A 20,980-nucleotide genomic window follows, 5' to 3' on the forward strand; every position below is an offset into this window, starting at 1 on the left:
GGCAGGTCAGGTGGTTTGGTATTCCCATCTCTTGAAGAATTTTCCACAGTTTATTGTGATCCACACCATCAAAGGCTTTGACATAGTCAATAAAGCAGAAATAGATGTTTTTCTGGAACTCTCTTGCTTTTTCGATGATCCAGCAGATGTTGGCAATTTGATCTCTGGTTCCTCTGCCTTTTCTAAAACCAGCTTGAACATCAGGAAGTTCATAGTTCACATATTATTGAAGCCTGGCTTGGAGAATTTTGAGCATTACTTTACTAGCGTGTGAGATGAGTGCAATTATGCAGTAGTTTGAGCATTCTTTGGCATGGCCTCTCTTTGGGATTGGAATGAAAACTGACCTTTTCCAGTCCTGTGGCCACTGCTGAGTTTTCCAAATTTGTTGGCATATTGAGTGCAGCACTTTCACAGCATCATCTTTCAGGATTTGAAATAGCTCCACTGGAATTCCATCACCTCCACTAGCTTTGCTCGTAGTGATGCTTTCTAAGGCCCACTTGACTTCACATTCCAGGATGTCTGGCTCTAGATGAGTGATCACACCATCGTGATTATCCGGGTCGTGAAGCTCTTTTTTGTACAGTTCTTCTGTGTATTCTTGCCACTCCACCTGCCATCAATGCTGCGGAATTATCTCCAAGCTCTCTCGCTCTGCTGACTTCTCCAGGAATTACTCTACTTGCGGGTATTTCATAATGATACTCTCCCGCTTCCGCCCTCCAGGCTTCAAATGTATCCTTAATAACCCAGAATCCAATGCACCTTCGTTAAGTCCCCAAAGCAGGAAAACGGATGTAAAATTGTGCTCGATGCTGCCCCCTGGTGGTGCCACGCGGCAATATCCAATAAGGCTACAGCGGCGCCACTTGTAGGTCGTTTTGTTGACAAAGATAAAGCAGTTGCAGGCTTAGGAGGGGATCAAGGCCAGGGTTGGGTTAGACCCCTAACACTTAGCCAAGTGCACATCTACCACAGCCCTTTTGTCAGTGCAATATCTTTTGGAAATAACACACTTCGCTTTATCAGAGAACAGGTATGCATTTCTTTTGTGAATAGAAAATTTGCTGTTTATCCAAAACTAAGCTTTCACCGTGGATTCTAGAATATAGTTTACTATTTTGATACAAATAAAATAAGTTATTTTATTTGTCCCTACACCATGACTTAAAAGTTATCTTCAAGGAATGAATAATAAATGCTTAAAGATAATTCCCTAGAAGAGACCTTATAAAAAGTAAGGTTCTTCTTTCACACCAGCACTGTTTGATAACCTAGAAATTATAGTGTATGGCAGAGTCCAGACCCTGGCTGCTCCTCTGGTGCAGGGAACCCTGCAGGGAAAAATGGGGCCACTAGTTTTTCTCAGAGGCCACGGCTCTGGCAAAGAGACCGACGGCAGTGTGTGTAATTAAATGGAGAAGGGCTGGGGAGAGGGAATATTAATGACTTGGATGAATGAGGAGCCAAGAGCTTCCCTGTAGCTGGGCCTCTGGGTGCCAGGCTTCCAGCCAACCTCCCCACAGCCACTCAGGGGCCTTGGCTCAGTTTCCATAGCCGGAGGGAGGTCTGGCAGCTTCGCGAGAGAGGAGACTCCCCACAACCAGGGGCTCTTGGGGGGACTCAAGGGGCTTCACCTGCCCTTTCCTGTTCCCTTAGGAATCCATGGAAACACACAACCACAAGGTTTTCCCAGGGACTCCAGGACCAGCAACTTGCAAGGGCAGAGGCGGCATGCCCAGGAGGTGAGGAGAAAGGGCTCTGGAATCAGATTAGACTTGTTCCCCCACCTTCATCCATTCTGCTGCGTCTTCCTCGGCAAGTAACTAAACCTTTCTGTGCCTCAGGTCCTTATCTGTAAACTGAGATGTGGTATTGCTTGTCCTCGGGGTTACAGACTCTCCCGGCTAGTTCAGCTGGTAGAGCGTGGAAGTCCTGATCCCAGCGTTGTGGGTTCGAGCTGCACATTGGGCAGCTGTTCTTCAACATTTGGGCTTCCCTTGTGGCTCAGTTGGTAAAGAATCTGCCTGCAATGTGGGAGACCTGGGTTTGATTCCTGGGTTGGGAAAGATCCCCTGGAGAAGGGAAAGGCTACCCACTTCAGTATTCTGGCCTGGAGAATTCCATGAACTGTACAGTCCATGGGGTCACAAAGAGTCGGACACGACTGAACAAATTTCACTTTAGGGGGTTATGGTTGGGAGAAAAGGAACTAATCTCTAAAGTTCTTATAAAAATGCTTGGGTACCAGGTAAGTGCCCCAAACATGCCATTGGCCATTAGTGGCATCCAGTCACGAGATACCAGCAGTGGTGGGACACTCAAGAAACTGCCTTGAGTAGTGGTTGTCAAACTGTTCCTTACAGCCCCCAGGGTGCCAAGAGGTGCCTCAGGCCACTGATGCAGTATGAGAGGGGAAGGCGGAGCTGGCAGGACGGTGACCCTTCTTTCTCCTCCTTTCTCACTTCTATGAGGTCCTTTCTTCCTGATTTCGCTGATATACAGAAGGAGCAGATCTTAAAGGAGGATATTATGGTAGAAATGAAATGTTTCAGGTTGAAATCTCCATAGAAAACCCTTGAAAAATCTCTTTAAAGGCCTCATAAAGACAGTAGGCTCAGCCGTGTGTGCACAACTCGACGTAAGAATTCTCAGGTAGGGACTTCCCTGCTGGTCCTGCGGTTAAGATGCAACTAAAGACCCTGCGTGCCACAACCAAAACCCAGTGCGGCCAAATGAAATAAATCAATAAAGTAATAAATATTTTACAGAAGACTGATACTAAAAAAATAGAATTCTTAAGTGGAGAGAGCCAGTGAACTTGATTAAAGGAAAAGAAGAAAAGACTCCACACACATGCCTGAGCCTTCAGACCACTGTACTGCTACCGGCTGTGTGGCATTGGGCAACCTAATGAATGTCTCTGCTCCTTGCTTTCTTCAAAGTACAGGTAAAAACAATTCCTATATATAAAAGTACCAAACAGGGCTTATATTACTTATTTAATTTAATAAACACTTAATACAGTGCTTATTCTAGGCTGAGAACTCTCCTCAGTACTTTGCTAACATTAGCTTATTAATCCTCAGAACAGCTCCACGAAGGAGTGGTGATGTGGGTGTCTGTTGTTCCAACTGTTTGTGACCCCATGGACTGTAGCCCGCCAGCCTCTTCTGTCCATGGGATTCTCCAGGCAAGAATACTGGAGTGGCTGCCGTGCCCTTCTCCAGGGAACAAACCTGTGTCTTCTGCATCTCCTACGCTGGCAGGCAGATTCTTTACCACTGTGCCACCCGGCAGGGATGTAGTAGTACAGTCATCCATATCTTATGGTTGAAGAAACTGAGGCACAAAGAGGTCGTGATATGCTCAAATAAGTGAAATGAGTTTGGAATTTTGCGCTCAGAATCTGGCTCTTACTTCATAAGGCTACCTCTCCAATAAAATGATAAAAACAGTAAGAACAGCAATAATAACAACTCTCCTGCAGAAAATGGGGGATTCAGGAGAATACACATGTTGCTACTTGCCTATAGGGTCTAACTCAGCAGTGGCCACAGGACTGGAAAAGGTCAGTTTTCATTCCAATCCCAAAGAAAGGCAATGCCAAAGAATGCTCAAACTACCGCACAATTGCACTCATCTCACACGCTAGTGAAGTAATGCTCAAAATTCTCCAAGCCAGGCTTCAGCAATACGTGAACTGTGAACTTCCAGATGTTCAAGCTGGTTTTAGAAAAGGCAGAGGAACCAGAGATCAAATTGCCAACATCTGCTGGATCATCGAAAAAGCAAAAGAGTTCCAGAAAAACATCTATTTCTGCTTTATTGACTATGTCAGGGCCTTTGATGGTGTGGATCACAATAAACTGTGGAAAATTCTGAGAGAGATGGGAATACCAGACCACCTTACCTGCCTCTTGAGAAACCTGTATGCAGGTCAGGAAGCAACAGTTAGAACTGGACATGGAACAACAGACTGGTTTCAAATAGGAAAAGGAGTATGTCAAGGCTGTATATTGTCACCCTGCTTATTTAACTTATATGCAGAGTACATCATGAGAAACGCTGGACTGGAAGAAACACAAGCTGGAATCAAGATTGCTGGGAGAAATATCAATAACCTCAGATATGCAGATGACTCCACCCTTATGGCAGAAAGTGAAGAGGAACTAAACAGCCTCTTGATGAAAGTGAAAGAGGAGAGTGAAAAAGTTGGCTTAAAGCTCAACATTCAGAAAACGAAGATCATGGCATTTGGTCCCATCACTTCATGGCAAATAGATGGGGAAACAATGGAAAAAGTGGCTGAGTTTATTTTTTGGGGCTCCAAAATCACTGCAGATGGTGATTGCAGCCATGAAATTAGAAGACGCTTACTCCTTGGAAGGAAAGTTATGAGCAACCTAGACAGCATATTCAAAAGCAGAGACATTACTTTGTCAACAAAGGTCCGTGTAGTCAAGGCTATGGTTTTTCCAGTGGTCATGTATGGATGTGAGAGTTGGACTATAAAGAAAGCTGAGTGCCGAAGAACTGATGCTTTTGAACTGTGGTGTTGGAGAAGTCTCTTGAGAGTCCCTTGGACTTCAGGGAAATCCAACCAGTCCATCCTAAAGGAGATCAGTCCTGGGTGTTCACTGGAAGGACTGATGTTGAAGCTGAAACTCCAGTACTTTGGCCACCTGATGAGAAGAGCTGACTCATTTGAAAAGACCCTGATGCTAGAAAAGATTGAGGGTAGGAGGAGAAGGGGATGACAGAGGATGAGATAGTTGGATGGCATCACCAACACAATGGACATGGGTTTGGGTGGACTCCAGGAGTTGGTGATGGACAGGGAGGCCTGGCGTGTTGCAGTTCATGGGGTTGCAAAGAGTTGGACATGACTGAGCGACTGAACTGAACTGATGATAGGGTCTGTTCCGCCCTGATTTAATACCAACTTGTATCACCTGAATATATTTGTAGATTGTTGTAGATAGAGATTAAACGAGATATGCATGAAGGTGCCAGAATTAGACCAATTTTTAATTCATGATACAATAAAACTATAACAACAATAAAAGTGGTGAGCCCTCTGCATTAGCCACCTGCCAGGTACTTGCCATCCATCATGTCATCCGTCCTCAGAACATCCCATTTTACAGGTCATGGCCAATAAATGCTTACTGAGAGAGCATGTTAAGTACCAGGACTTTTCCAGACGCCTAGAAGAGCGATGGAGAAGACAGATATGGTCCTTGCCCTCATGGAGCTTACATTCTAGTAAGAGAGACACCAATAAACAAATGAACAGGATTTCCTGCAGGGAGTGGAGGGGGGCGGCGAGTTGTTGTTTGCTGTGTTTAGTTGCTCTTTTGTGACCCCTGTGAACTGTAGTTGGCCAGGCTCCACTGTCAGTGGGATTTCCCAGGCGAGAATCCTGGAGTGGGTTGCCATTTCCTTCTCCAGGGTCGGGGGTGGTCTTCCCAACCCAGGGAGTGAACCTGCACCTCCTGCATTGGCAGCCAGATCGTTTACCACTGAGCCACCAGGGAAGCCCACAGCCTGAGGGGTAGCTATGGCTACAGGAAGTACTCAGGGTGATGAGAGAGGGGGGTGCTGTGTGTCGGGTGGAGGCTACCTTAGATATGGTGCCAGAGAGGGTTTCTCCGAGGATGTGACCTTGAAGCCGAGACCTGAGGGTAAGGACTCAGAGATCTCAGGGGAGAGCATTCGGCAGAGAGGAAGCAGGTGCAAAGGTCCTGGGGGTGCAAATGAGTTTAGTGTGGCCGAGGAGCAGGCCAGTGGGGCTGGAGAGGAGCCCTGAGGGGACAGAGATAAGAGCTGATGTCGGGGTGATGGGCGGGGGCTGTTCTCTGGAGGTCCAGGCTAACTTTCAGACTAGAGTCTAACTAGGTGGGGGAGGCATGGACAGGGGGCTGGGAGCGGGGCTGTTGTCTGGAGGTCCAGGCAAACCTTCAGACTAGAGTCTAACTATGTAGGGGAGGCACAGACAGCTTTGCAGCAGGAGGAGACTGGCGAGAGCATCAGGCAGGTTTAAGCAAGTTACTCAAGCTCAGCGCAAGCACTGGGGTCTGCTTCTAGCCCCTCAGAACCAGCAGGTGGGCATCTACACATCCAGGCTCCCTGTGGGCCTGGTCTGAGGGCCTCCAAGCCCCGGGAGGCCTGGCGGTGACCTGGCGAGGGCACTGGGCCAGGGCTGGGAAATAGGACGTGCCATGAGCACTCTGGTCCCTCCTGGGACAGGCCGCTTGGGGAGGGGATGGTGTGAGCAGGGGTTGGGGGAGGGGGCCGCTGTCACACAAAGTCTTTATTGCACAGAAACCCCGGCTGGCTGCCCAAGGCTGGGCCGGGAGCCAGACTGGCCTCCCCAGCATGCTCAGCGGTCCTGCAGCCCAGCTCCCACTGCGAGCCGGGCTTTGTCCACCACTCCGAGCACAGAGAAGTCTCTGGGGTGCAGGTCAGGCTCAGGGTGAGGCAAGGGCCATGTCCTCTCATTAAATGGCACCATTTCTACGAGTTGCTCAGGGCAAGAACCTCCACTTTTCCAATCCACTTAGTAACTGTCACAACTCTATGCGATGGGCACCATTACTGTGCCCATTTTACAGATTAGGAAATGGAGGCGCACAGCTCAGAGGTAGAGGACTAACTCCAACCCAGGTGGTCTGAGTCCACTGCCCATGCTTTCCACTTTTGCCCTGCACGGCCTCCTAAGACCTGGCTAACATGCCACTTCCTCCTGGAAGCCTTCCCTGCTATGTCCCAAGCAAGAGGCAGTAGTGAGAGGAGTCTGACAAGCTCAAATCCCAGCTCTGCCCCCTGTGAGCTGTGTTCCCTCATGCTCTGGAGCCCGTGTGCCACATTTGGAGAATTGGTGTGCTGCCACGGAAGATCCTGTGTGACACAGCTAAGGCCGGTGGCTCAGACGGTAAAGTGTCTGCCTGCAGTGCGGGAGACCTAAGTTCGATCCCTGGGTTGGGAATATCCCCTGGAGAAGGAAATAGCAACCCACTCCAGTACCCTTGCCTGGAAAATCCAATGGACAGAGGAGCCTGGTAGGCTACAGTCCATGTGGTTGCAAAGAGTTGGACATGACTGAATGACTTAAAAAAGACCCAACACAGCCAAATAAAAATAAATAAATAATATTTTTAAAATCCTGAATTTTAAAAAGTCAGCAATCTGAGAAGTAATTTCAGCTTTCTTTTACCTTAATTTCCGATTGACCCTTAACCGGCTGTGGTTTTGAAATCTGGGGGTAGGGTGGGGCCCAACTTCATGAGCTGTGGGTTCAAATACAACTCTGCCAGCTTTTGGTTGCACAAACATGGGCAACTTATTCAGCCTTGAGTTGCCTCTGTTTCATCTTTGAAAGGAGAATGACCACAACATCTACTTCAGCGGTGCCTTTGAAGATTAGCGGAGTCAATATTTGCATAGCGCTTCCCGCGGTGCCTGGCACTTGGGAAGTTCTCAAGAGTGAGTGTTAGGAGGCTGGACTCTGAAATCAGATGGACTAGAGTTTGAACCTCAGCACCCAAGCAGAGGGCAACTGCATGACATTAAGAGAGCTGCTTAATTTTCCCAGGCCTCAGTTTTCCTACCTGTAAAATGGGGATAAAAATATTCCCTAGCCCTGAGGGTCAGTGCGGCGATTTCATGAGCTAATAGGTTACTGCATGTTGGACACTGAGGCTGCGCTTCCACTGAGCAGGTCTGGCTGTGCTGAAAACGTGTGCCTCCCAAAATTGTTCTCTGTCAGTGCCTCGCTCACCTCAGTCTAGTCCTGGCTCTGCCTCCGTGCTCACAGAGCCCTTTCGGTTCAGTTCAGTTCAGTCGCTCAGTCGTGTCTGACTCTTTGTGACCCCATGAATTGCAGCACACCAGGCCTCCCTGTCCATCACCAACTCCCAGAGTTTACCTAATCTCATGTCCATCGAGTTGGTGATGCCATCCGGCCATCTCATCCTCTGTCATCCCCTTCTCCTCCTGCCCCTGATCCCTCCCAGCATCAGGGTCTTTCCCAATGAGTCAACTCTTTGCATGAGGTGGCCAAAGTATTGGAGTTTCACACAGCCCTTTAGAACCACATTAATAGTAACACTAAGTAGTTAATATTCATAATATCTGGGCTCTAGAGCCAAACTACCTGGCCTCTAATCCTGAGGACATAGCTGTGTGGCCTTAGGCAGGTTACTTTACCTCTCTGTGCCTCAGTTTCCTAATCTACAGAATGGGGATAATGGTGGCATCTACCTCCCAGGCTTGCTGGGAGGTTTAAATCCACTAATATGTGTAAAGCATGATGAACAGTGCCTGTGGCAGGGTCAGCCTGCTAGGGTCATCCTCTGTTCGCACAGGACCCTCGGGTCATGATATTAGTATTAGCAGTACTGGCACAATGCTCACTGCCAGCTCCTTGAGGTCCCACACTGTACCATTTTCCTCTCTCTCTGGGCAGCACCAGGCACGGCAGGGAGCTGTAATCATCCCCACGTGGGAGATGGGGCGTCTGTGCGGCCGGTGGGGCTCGCTCTGTCCCACGCCTGCAGCTGCCCCAGAACGGGCGCTTACCTCCCCGAGCTGCCGCATGCCCCTCTTACCTCGCAGCCTTTGGCCATGGCAAAGCCCCCTCCCAGGAGAAGGATGATGTTCCAGGGCACCGTATCCTGGGCCCTCTTCCACGTCAGCAAGGGTACTGTCTCTGTGTTGGGAGCTGGGCAGAGAGAAGGCACTCAGCTTGGGAGGGGATATCCAGCTCCTCCCACCATCCCACTACCCCGGGGCAGGGGAGGGACCCAACACACTCTCAGGACCCTCAACCGGAGGAGGGAACATCAGCCCCTGGAGCCCCATCTCCGTGGGGACACACAGGGGTCTCCAGGAAGCCACAGTCTGGCTTCAGCATCCCATTTAGGAGTTTCAGGGAAAAAAGACAGAAGCATCATGTTGGGGCATTTGCTCTACTCAGAATCTTCTGGAATTGCATAGTTCACATCCAGAACATCCTTTCAGTTCCTAACAGCCCTTCTGGGTAAGCGTTACTTTCACCCTCATTTACACGAGAAAAGGTCCTCTTTGTAACTGAAATGAGGCAAATTGTATTTCTTCAAAAGCAGAGGTGTCTGCAGTGGATGGAACAAGGGGCTGGTGAACGTCTGCTGAAAAGGGCTGGAGAGGCACTAATTCAGGCTCTGCAGGTTTCTGTTGTGGTCAGGCTGCCACGGAAGCACGGAAGCAGCCACAGCGACGGCAGACACACGTGGATGGGGCAGCGTTTCCACGAAATTCCATTTTCAAAGCAGGTGGCAGCCGGATTTGGCCCCCGGGTGGTAGTTTGTCATCCCTGCACTGAGAGCACCCTCCTGGACCTTGGTTTGCTGCAGGTCCCTGGAACATGACCTTGCCTCTCAGAGCCCCCATATCCTCAGCTGACCCCTGACACAATAATGGAAGCTGGTAGGTCCTTGTGGGCACTGATGAGGCAGTGATGGAGCTGTGGGCAGAGGGACATTTCGGTTCAGTTCACAGCTGCCTGGCACCTGGAAGTCACTCCATAAACACTTGTCAGATGATATATACAACACACGGAGCCCAGTGCCTGGCACCAAGTAAGCTCCCTGGAACCGGGCCTTCTCACTGCGGGCTGCCAGCAGCCTCCCTGGAGGAGGATGGGTCTGACCCATTCAAGGTTCCCCCGCTGCCAGGACAGTCCCTGGTTAAACACTTTTTGATATTTTTGTTTCCCCTTTTTTCTGTTTTTCAAAATTTTATAGCATGGTTATCTAAAACAAAAGTTTCTAACTGGATAATAAAGGCAATCCAAAGCTACTTAATAAAGCTCCTCTACTTAACAGTCCATGGGGTCACAAAGAGTTGGACATGACTGAAGCGACTTAGCACATATGAGATGCACGCAGCCCATGGGTGAATACATGTGGTCCTGATGTCACACACCACCAGTGGATTCACGGGCCAAACCCAAGTATGAGTAAGCCCAGAGCTGGAAGAGGCAGCTGGAGACATCCGGTGGCCCAGCCCCTGGCCTTTAGGTGATAAAATAGTATTTCACTAAAGGCAATGGCAACCCACTCCAGAACTTTTGCCTGGAAAACCCCATGGGCAGAGGAGCCTGGTAGGCTGCAGTCCATGGAGTCGCTATGAGTCGGACGCAGCTGAACGACTTCACTTTCACTTTTCACTTTCTGCATTGGAGAAGGAAATGGCAATCCACTCCAGTGTTCTTGCCTGGAGAATCCCAGGGACAGAGGAGCCTGGTGGGCTGCCGTCTATGGGGTCGCACAGAGTCGGACACGACTGAAGCGACTTAGCAGTAGCAGCAAAGAGGCACCCAAGGTCTGAAAAAGTGACCCACCTAGAAGGTAAGGGTTGTACAAGCAGAAGGAGGAGGCCCTGAGGATGAGTTTAAGGGAGTTAAGATAATGAGGTTAAGTGAGTTAAGTGGTGAGAGTTTATAAAACTGCTCGCCATATGGTGAAATTAATTAATGTCAGCTGTTATGGCCTTTATTATCTTCCCACCCAACCATGCCCTTGGCACCATTTCTTATAAACGCAGCCTTTGACTGAATTTCTCACTTCCGGCTCTACATTATACTCTCTGCCTTCTAGAGCAGGAGCTGAAGGCACAGACTTTGAGGTTGAACTAGAATTCACTCCCGGCTCTGCCATTAAGCTGTGTGACTGGAGCCAAGTGCCTCTACCTCTCTGAGCTTCAGAGGTCTCATCTGCCAAAGGGAGCAGTAGTACCTCCCCGGAGACCAATTCGGACGATGACCTGGGCCGTGTGTGCAACGGGCTCAGCACGGGGTGTGGGCCGGAGTGAGTCCTTGGTCATTTCATCAGCAAGTGTATACTGGGGACCTACCCTAGCCCCTGAGGATATGGAAGTGGCCAAAACAGGAAAAAAAAACCAAAAAACCCTCCTGTTGGAAAACTTACATGTTGGGAAATTTTATGCGCTATGGAAAGAAAAAAGAAAATATAGGAAAGAGACTGAGAGTGCAGAAGAGGAGCGCTTTTCTAGATGGTGCAGTCAGAGAAGGCTTCTTCTCTGGAAAGGTGACCTTAGGACAGAGTTTGGAGAGAGTGATGGAGTGAGCCATTCGGATGTCTGGAGGAAGAGCCTGTTGGGCAGAGAGGGAGCGGAAGCGATCATCATCACCCACACCACGGTCATCCTCTTTCTCCACTTCAACAACACCATCCACAGCAGCCTCCTCCTCGCCTTCCTCCGCCTCTTCATCGTCACCCACATCACCGTCGCCAGCCACAAGCGCAGTGCACAGCACCCAGCAGGCGGAGCCTCAGTGCTTGGGGAGCAGTCATAGAGGGAGCCGCAAGTACCACTGAGACCCGCAGAGGAATGGGAGGCAGTGGGCAAGATGAAGAAAGTCAAGCTTGGCTTGGATGTCTGGGGTCCACCTCCCGTCTCTTTTTAACTGGCGGTGCGACCTTAATCAAGTCACTTTCTCTCCATGAGCACTGACGGACCACTCTCTAAGGCGGTGTGGAAGGCATGGGTGTCGAGTCCTGGAGTCAACGCTTTAGGAGAGTAGCAGAAAGTGTGTGGGACTCGATGCTTCGAGGGACAGAAACCGGGGGCAGGAAGTAGGAGGAGCAGCGGGAGTAGGTACTGGGTGGGAGTGGGTGTTCTCAGGGGGACCACTCTACCGGGGAACAGAAGCTAGAATTAGGCAGGAGCGCTAATGAGGTAGAAGTTACACAGATGCCAAAGCTCAGAAACAGGAGAAACTCTGAAAACAAAAAAGTTAAAAAAGTGAAAGTGTTAGACCATCAGTCGTGTCGAACTCTTTGGGACCCCATGGACTGTAGCCTACCAGGCTCCTCTGTCCATGGAATTCTCCAGGCAAGAATCCTGGAGTGGGTTGCCATCCCCTTTTTTCCAGGGGATCTTCCCAATCCAGGGATCGAACCTGGGTCTCCTGAACTGTAGGCGGATTCTCTACCATCTGAGCTACCAAGAAACTCTGAACAGATCAAGAAATGATACAGGGAGTGGATGGTGAGGAAAGCCAGCTGGAAGCAAGACAGAGAAGCAGGGATGAAGAGAACAGTGGCAGAGCCTCAAAGCCCACAGTCTAAGCCACCTGACCCCAGGCTTGGGGTCCATTTCTGCCAGAGTAAACTCCACACATGCAGACCTCCACTCCTCCTGGAAACAGGAGCTGCCACTGGAATACGTGTTTCTTCCCCCAACAATAGGGGTTAGATCACAACCCCTATTTCCTGACCTCTGGCCTGGAGCTCATCCCACAGCCTCGGAGGGTGACCGGCCAGCAGCGGCCTCTGTCACCGGGAGCAGATGTTAGCACCTTCTTCTGCAGACACCAGCTGAAACCCCCGTGGGGTCACAATCTGGAGGTCTGAAGCCAGCCTACAGACGCTTTGGTTTGGGTGCTCAGTGATTTCCTGAGGCTGGAATTGAACGCCTGGGTCTAGGTTTGCCGCAGTCCCCTGCTTCCTGCCTGTCTAGAACCCAGCAGGAGATTTCCATCTCCGGCTCCTTAGGCTCTTGCTTTGGGCCCAGAGTTTTTCTGGGCAGAGCCGAGGCTATTATAGAGGCACTTACATGACTAAAGAAAATAAGTGTCCACAAATTTCTTCTTCAAGAAATAAAGATTTTATTTGTGGACACTGAAATCTGAATTTCATGTCATGTTCACGAATCAGAAATATATATATATATATATATATATATATATATATATATATATATATATATATTCTTTTCAACCATTTAAAAAATGTGAAAGCCATTATTCTGAGTTCAGGGACTGTACAGAAACAGCCACCAGCTGGGTTTGACCCAGAGACTCTAATTGCTAACCCTTGCCCTGGACTATCACCTCTGGCACCTCTGTACCCAGACCTGGTAAAAGCTCAGACAGGGAGAAGGAAGCAGTGGGATCGTGCGTTTGTACAATGAGGCTGTCAGTCTCAGGAGGGTCCCGCCTTCAGGCCACTGATCACCACGCTCCAGGCCACCGATGCCCTGGCCTTGCCCACCTTACCTTTAAAGTCAAACCACCACTTGAGGGACGGCTTTTGTGACGGGAAGAAGAACAAGATGGTGACAACGGACACGCCGGTGACAGCGTCAGAAATAAACCTGCAAGGACAAGGCATCTCAGAAGGCCAAGGCTTGGCAGCTTTGCAGCTGAGGATCTGTGGCAGGGGCTTAGGCCCACTGGGAGGGGACGCTGTTGGAGGCCAACGATTGCTCTGCACTGCGCTCGGCAAGCGAGCTGCCTGTGGATGCGAACGCTCTTTATCCACAGCTCCCTGGGACGTTTAGACTCTGCTGGAGCCAAACCAATATTTATCCTCCCACTTCAAGGACCCTAGGAAGAGGGATTTGATCAAGGAGGGGAGAATCTGAGAGCTGCCAAAGGCTGGAGTCTGTGGAATCCCTATGCATCACTATAACTGGGGCTCCTGTGAAGCCCTGAGTGTATTTGTTCAGTTCCTGTTTGCACTCCTCCTGGGGTGGGCAGCTTAGCACACAAAGATGCAACCCAGAGATGAAGCTCACATCAGCAGAGCCCACCTCACAGCCCCTTGAAACCTCCCTGCCACCTTCCAAGAATCCACAATGTGTCCGGGGGGGATATCAACCCCACCGAAGTCTCAGAGACAGTCCTCAGGGGCAGGTATCTTCCCTTTCAAATAAGGAATCTGAGTCTCAGAGAACAGCAGCAACTTGCTCAGGGCCAGACCATGGTCTGTAGAAGAGATGACTTTGAACGCAGATATTTCTGGCTCTGAGTTCAATAAAGCACAGAGCCAAATGCCAACAAAGGCGCTTTCAGCCCACACATTTGGGAAGAAGAGTATTCAAATTGCCAAGAAACTGGGAAAGATGGTCAGTATCAAAGTAACAGAGAAACACAGATGAAAACACGTGCTAACAGACAAGTAAAACGTGAAAAGGCTGACAATATCTAATGGGGATGTTGAGAAACACAGGCTATTGGTGGAAAAATAAACTTTCTGAAGGGGGAGTGGGGGAGCTGGCAGTACGTTTCAAAACTTTACGTGTGAATACCCCTTGATCCAGTTCTTGTACGTCTAGGAATTTATCTTCAGGGAATAACTGGGCTCTTGTACACAGATTATGTACCAGGATGTTCATTACTGATAAGAACAAAAAAAGGGGGGGGGATTTTTAGTAGGGACATGTTTAAATAAATTGTGTATTATCATATGTATAATGAAGTACCCCTTGCTTGTTTTAAAAAAAGACAAAAAATAACATCAACTGTTATGTTTGACACGGAAATTCAACTGAGATACCTTGTAAACTAAAAAAAAAAAAAAAAAGCAAGTTTTTGGCACTTTCCTGCTGGTCCAGTGGTTAAGAATCCACCTGCAGGGGACATGTGTTCCATTGCAGTCCAGGAATATCCCACATGCCGCGGGGCAACTGAGCACCTAACAGGTGCTCAATAAAAGTTGACTGATTGAATAATGGAATGAATGAATGAGCCACGTGCTCAGGGCTGCACAGTTTGTAGTGGCGGAACTGGCATTCGAACCCAGTTTTGTCTGATTCCAAAGGCAGAGCTCTTATCACACGAGAACCCAGATATTTTATCATCCAAACCTAAGCTCTTCTGAGAGCAAAAGAAGGAACTGGTAATAACCACACGGGATGAGAGGCGGAAGCCTAGCCCAGCTCTCCCCAGCGGCTCTGCCTCCTTAGCTCCGGGGGGCCCAGCCCTTAGGCTCCCCTACTGGACTCCATCCCACGGGTCCCCAGAGTCTCACCCAGGGGTGAAGAGGCTGGCCCAGCCAGGGATGAACTTCGGGTCCCGGGAGAAGAGAAGGATGGCGAACACGCAGAAAAGGATGAACACGGCCTGTTCGGCAAACCTGCGACGCAGAGATGTGAACACCGGGGTGACCCTGGGCTTTGGCCTGACAGCAGCAAGGGAAGGCCTGGGGCGGGGGCCCACTGGGTGCGGGTGTGGCTACGCCTAGGCCCTGCCTCTGAGAGCCGGAAGTAGTGGTTCACTGCCTCGGCGGGAGGTCCGAGACTGAGGGACGGGGAGTGCCGGGTGTAACCGGTTCCTTTCCTGGGGCTTCCATGTGCCCCCAGCATCCTTCCTAAGCATCAGGCCCACCTCCCTGCAAACACGTCATATCATTCCCAGGGTCCTAGGGACAATCCAGAGAGAGAAAGAAAGCGAGACACGGACAGAGTCAGAAAACCAGAGAGAAAGGCAACTGATGGGAACAGAGAGGTAGGCAAAAGAGGGGAACAGTCAGATATCCAGAGTGGGGCAGATACAGAGAGCGACAAACACGGAGAGAGGGGCAGACAGAGGCAAAAGAGAGACCCCCCAAATGTTGGAGTTAAATATCTACCCAGTGTGCCCATTTCACAGATCAGGAAGCAGCGCCCAGAGAGGGTTAGTGCTTTGCCCAAGGCCACACAGGAAGTTAGTAGCAGAGTCAGACCTGTGTGTGGGCCTGCTGACTCTTGGTTATTTTCACGTTAACATGCACTGAACGAGGTGCTGGGAGCCACCTGAGGCAGGGATCAGGAGGGAAAGCGGGCCCTAGGCAGGGAGGCGACATGTCCCCACTCCAAGCCTGAGAGGTTTGCTGGTCCTCGGGGTATCGACCCCAGTGCCAGGGCAAGAGGCTGACTGTGTTAAGTCATCTCCCTACCCTCCGTCTCCAGGCTCCCAGGCTTTTGGTCTTGAAATTCCCTCTGGACTCAGTCCCCAAGAGGTAGCTCTCCTGAAAGTCTAGCGCCCAGTTCTTTTCCCACCCCAAGCGAGGATCTCTGCGCCACGTACTTGATGGGCCCCAGGCTCTGGAATTCCTCCCGAATCGTGTCTCGAGCCCTATTTTCTGCATCAGTTCTGAGCTCAGATTTCTTCTTCCTCCAGCCCCTGAAACAGAAAGCGGGGAAGTTAGCAGTGGCCAGTGCAGTCTAAAACACCTCAGCAACCCACCTCCATCTAGCCAGGCCTCTTTGCCTCTGTTTTGGAGACTCTGTGACAGCCTGCTGGGTGGTCACCCTGCCTTCTTGTTCCCTTTCTAAAACCTGTTCTGCCCACCTATAGCCTGGATGGTCTTTTAAAAATGTGAATCTGATCATTTGGCTCCCAGGCTTAAAATCTTTTTTGGGGTCAAACAGACTCAGGAATAAACCATACACACCAGGGAAATAAAATACAAAGTCCAGAAATAGACCCCACCATAAATGGGGATTTAGTCTATGATAAAGTTGGTGCCCCAGCTTGTTGTAGGAAAGATGACCTATTCAGTCAATGATGTAAGTCATACAGATCAATGGAATCTAATAGAGCGTCCAGAAATAAACCCACAGTTCTACGGTCAATTGATTTCTGATAAAGGTACCAATACCATTCAACGGGGAAAGAACAGTCTTTCATCAAACGGTCTTAAGACGACTGGATGCGTATGTGCGAGCTCAGTTGCTCGGTCCTGTCTGACTCTTTAGAGACCCCATGGACTACAGCCCACCAGGCTCCTCTGTCCAAGGGATTCTCCAGGCAAGAATACTGGAGTGGGTTGCCATTTCCTCCTCCAGGGAATCTTCCTGACCCAGGGATCGAACCCTCATCTCCTGCCTTGGCAGGCAGATTCTTTACCACTGAGCCACCTGGGAAGGCCCAAGACAACTGGACAGCCACATGCAAAAGGATGAACGTGGAGCCCCCTACCTCTTGGTACACACAAAATTTAACTCAAAATGGTTCAAAGACCTAAACATAAGAAGAGGGAGACCTATAAAATTTTTAGAAGAAAACATAGAGATAAATTCTCATGGCCTCAGATTAGGCACATATTTCTTAGATATGACATGAAAAGCACAAGCAAACAAAAATAAACTGACTTCATTAAAATTAAAAATGTTTGTGTGTCAGGAAAAGGTATCGAGACAACTCGATGGTTATCTGGAACAACAAAAAATGCTGACTCCAAATCTGTAGCCCAAAGTTGCATCCTTACACTGCACCCTAAAGGACAAGCTCCAAATAGATGAAAAGATGTAAACATACAAAATACAAAAATACTAGAAGAAAACATGGGACTGTTCTTTCATAACTCTATAATGGGAAGGAAGACCTTTCTAACTGCAATTGAAAATTTAGAAGCCACATGAGATAAAATCGATAATTTCACCTCATAAAATGCTTCTAAAAATTTATGCACAGAAGAAAGCATGATAAGCAAAGTGAAAAATCAGGAAAAAAAAGTTGTAACTCATACTCAAAATAAGCACTAATCTTTCAATAAAGAGAAAATACTAGAAATCAATAAAACCAAGACCAGCAATCAAGTTTTTAAATGTACAAAGTGTATAAACACACAGTTAAACAATTCACAGGAGAGGAAATACCAGGGTCTCATATGAATATATGAGGGTTTCATATGAATATATGAGGGTTTCATATGAATATATGAAAAGTTTTCATCTTACCCCTTAGTATGAAAAATTCTTCAAAATTACTCCTAAAGTAAATGCAAATTATTTTTCTCTTATCAGATTGGCAAAAATCCACCTTGCTGCATGGAAACAGATGCTCTCAAATATTGTATTTATTTTTTATTTTTTTGGCCGCACCTTAGAGGACACAGGATCATAGTTCCCTGATCTGGGATTGAACCCAGGCCTCCTGTATTGGGAGCACAGAGTCTTAACCACTGAATCACCAGAGAAGTCCCTTATATATTATAAGTAGGGGAATGTGTGTGCTTAGTTGCTCAGTTGTGTCTGACTCTTTGCGACCCCATGGACTGCAGCCCACTAGGCTCCTCTGTCCATGGGGATTGCCCAGACGAGAATAATGGAGTGGGTTGCCTCCTGTTGGTTGGTTCCTCCTCCAGGTAATCTTCCCAACCCAGGGATCAAACCCCTGTCTCCTACTTGGCAGGCAGATTCTTTTCCACTGAAAGTGAAAGTTGCTCAATTGTGTCCGACTCTTGCGACCCTATGGACTATACAGTCTATGGAATTCTCCAGGTCAGAATACTGGAGTGGGTAGCCTTTCCCTTCTCCAGGGTATCTTCCCAACCCTGGGATCAAACCCATGTCTCCCACATTGCAGGCAGATTCTTTACCAGCTAAGCCACAAGGAAAGCCCAAGAATCCTGGAGTGGGTAGCCTACCCTTCTCTAGCAGATCTTCCTGACACTGGAATCAAACTGGGGTTTCCTGCATTGCAAGTGGATTCTTTACCAACTGAGTTATCAGGGAAGCTGTATTCCACTGAACCACCCAGGAAACCCAGACTTCATTTTTATCCCCTATCTACAAGTGAAAATTGTAGAAATTAAAGAGGTAAAGCCTCAGGGAGGGGACAGAGTCGCTCAAAGTCACGCAGAACCATGATGTGAAATCTGGTTTATCTGAGTCCAATGTCTGGGCTTGCTTCTCTGGACTAAGCCGGGCTTTGAACCCCAAGTTTCTGCTCTGACAGGTCAAGAAACACCACAGTCAGAGCTTTTCTATTCTCAAGGGGTTTTCATATCTCTTTGATCTTGAATAGCTCTTACTGGTCCCATTTTACAGATGAGAAAAATTAAGGCCCAGAGAGGTGAGGAAACTGAGTCAGAGAATGACTTTATGACATGCCTGCTACTCCAGCCCTGAGCTGAAGCTCCTATGTGAGTATTTTCCCAGACCCACACATTCATAAAGGAAATCAGTCCTGGAAGGATTCATTGGAAGGATTGATGCTGAAGTTGAAACTCCAATACTTTGGCCACCTGATGTGAAGAACTGACTCCTTGGAAAAGACCCTGATGCTGGGGAAGATTGAAGGCAGGAAGAGAAGGGCACAACAGAGGATGAGATGGTTGGAGGGCATCACTGACTCAATGGACATGAGTTTGAGTAAACTCCGGAAGTTGGTGACGGACAGGGAGGCCTGGTGTGCTGCAGTCCACGGGGTCGCAAAGAGTCGGACACGACTGAGCAACTGAACTGAAGTGAACTGACACATTCGTAACTCCCTTCACAAATGTTCCTATGTTCACGTGCCATGGGCTCCAACTAGATTTAGCATTTTAATTAAAGGCAGATATTTAAATAGAAAGCTTTCTATCACTGCCATAAATAGCAAACAAGAATCACCTGTCAACCCATAAAAAGAAAGAAAGTACCCATAAAAATAAAGACATGAAAGCAAAGCAACATTATTACATCTGGCTGGATACCACTGCTGGCTTAAGTCTCTGGGCCTGAGACTCGCTCTTCCTGTTTTAAAAGGATGATTTGGAAATGTTCAGTTCAGTTCAGTTCAATTGCTCAGTCGTGTCCGACTCTTTGCGACCCCATGAATCGCAGCATGCCAGGCCTCCCTGTCTATCACCAACTCCCGGAGTTCACTCAGACTCACGTCCATCGAGTCAGTGATGCCATCCAGCCATCTCATCCTCTGTCATCCCCTTCTCCTCCTGCTCTCAATCCCTCCCAGCATCAGAGTCTTTTCCAAGGAGTCAGTTCTTCACATCAGGTGGCCAAAGTATTGGAGTTTCAGCTTAACATCATTCCTTCCAAAGAAATCCCAGGGCTGATCTCCTTCAGAGTGGACAGGTTAGATCTCCTTGCAGTCCAAGGGACTCACAAGAGTCTTCTCCAACACCACAGTTCAAAAGCATCAATTCTTTGGCACTCAGCTTTCTTCACAGTCCAACTCTCGCATTCATACATGACCACTGGAAAAACCATAGCCTTGACTAGACGGACCTTTGTTGGCTAAGTAACATCTCTGCTTTTGAATATACTATCTAGGTTGGTCATAACTTTTCTTCCAAGGAGTAAGTGTCTTTTAATTTCATGGCTGCAGTCACCATCTGCAGTGATTTTGGAGCCCCCCAAAATAAAATCTGACACTGTTTCCACTGTTTCCCCATCTATTTCCCATGAACTGATGGGACCAGATGCCTAGAGAGATGTTAAAGTTTTTCCCCACCTTACTGAGACTTTCTCCCCAGCATAAGCAGCATTGATAAAGGAATATTTTTCTCACTATCAGAGTCAGTGTTATTTGATACCTTGTCCTCAGGCTGCCCCAAATTACCTCCTGTACTGAGGCCCCGTGAAATGAGAAACACTGAACAGCGTTTCCTGTGGTGTGAGTGTGGACCTGACTTAAGGAATAATACAATTCGTGATTATTGATGGTGGGTGGCATTCACCCAGGGCCTGAGCTCAGCAGGCAAGATCCCACACCACCTGTAATCCCCACCCCCTGGGAGGCCAGGATGACTACGGGCACTATATCCGACTGGAAACTGGAAGGACTTAGGAGGGTCACTCGCAAGGGAGCGGGAAGCTGGGACCCCAGCCCGGTTCCATCTGCTGCAAAGCTCAAGTTAAGTGCCCGGGTACCTCAGGGTTATCCCTCCATAGAGGAAGGAGATCCAGAGCCAGCCCACCAACAGGAACAGCAGCATGAGAGGAAAGGCGAAGATGAACCAGGAGCCGAAGTTCACCACGTCGCACTGTGGGAAGAAACTGGAGAAAAGAGAGAGGTGAGAGCCCGCCAGCGTCAGCCAGACGGATGGATGGACACATCCCTACAGAGGAAAACTGAAGGAAGTATGCTCGGTATTCACAGGGGCGCTGAAGCGCTTCAGATTTTTCCCCACTGTATTTTCTGAGTAATATATTGTGTTGCCCAAAAAGTTCATTCCATTTTTTCATGGTCTGGAAAAAACAACCCCAAACAAACTTTTTGGCCAACCCAATATAAAGTTCCTATATCAGGTGTGATCAGAATAAACCAATACGATGTACTTGGGGAGGGAAGACCAAGGCGAACACTCAGGGCAGCCATTTCCCTGTCTCACCACATGCCCTGCTGGAAAATCAGAACCTCCTATAAACCCCACATTCCTTTCAAATACCTCCCTTCCCGATGAGAAGGCCCAGGCTTATG

The 20,980-nt window shown here is 48.6% G+C and overlaps 1 protein-coding gene across 2 annotated transcripts in view; it reads right to left on the reverse strand.

Moving 5' to 3' along the window:
• The window catches only part of SLC13A3 (solute carrier family 13 member 3), an 86,652-nt gene that overhangs the window by 7,199 nt on the left and 58,473 nt on the right, over positions 1-20,980 (reverse strand). The window contains exons 6-10 of one of the 2 annotated variants that reach the window (XM_027977271.2): positions 20,431-20,556; positions 15,860-15,955; positions 14,823-14,927; positions 13,067-13,164; positions 8,616-8,728 (exon numbers count right to left, since the gene is read on the reverse strand). In XM_027977271.2, the coding sequence (XP_027833072.2) occupies positions 8,616-8,728; positions 13,067-13,164; positions 14,823-14,927; positions 15,860-15,955; positions 20,431-20,556 (538 nt within the window). The remainder of the gene's footprint in view (positions 1-8,615; positions 8,729-13,066; positions 13,165-14,822; positions 14,928-15,859; positions 15,956-20,430; positions 20,557-20,980) is intronic. The other variant, XM_042230225.1, reaches the window with a different exon arrangement.

This window comes from Ovis aries, chromosome 13 (assembly GCF_016772045.2).
Source record: "Ovis aries strain OAR_USU_Benz2616 breed Rambouillet chromosome 13, ARS-UI_Ramb_v3.0, whole genome shotgun sequence".
Lineage (NCBI taxonomy): Eukaryota > Metazoa > Chordata > Mammalia > Artiodactyla > Bovidae > Ovis > Ovis aries.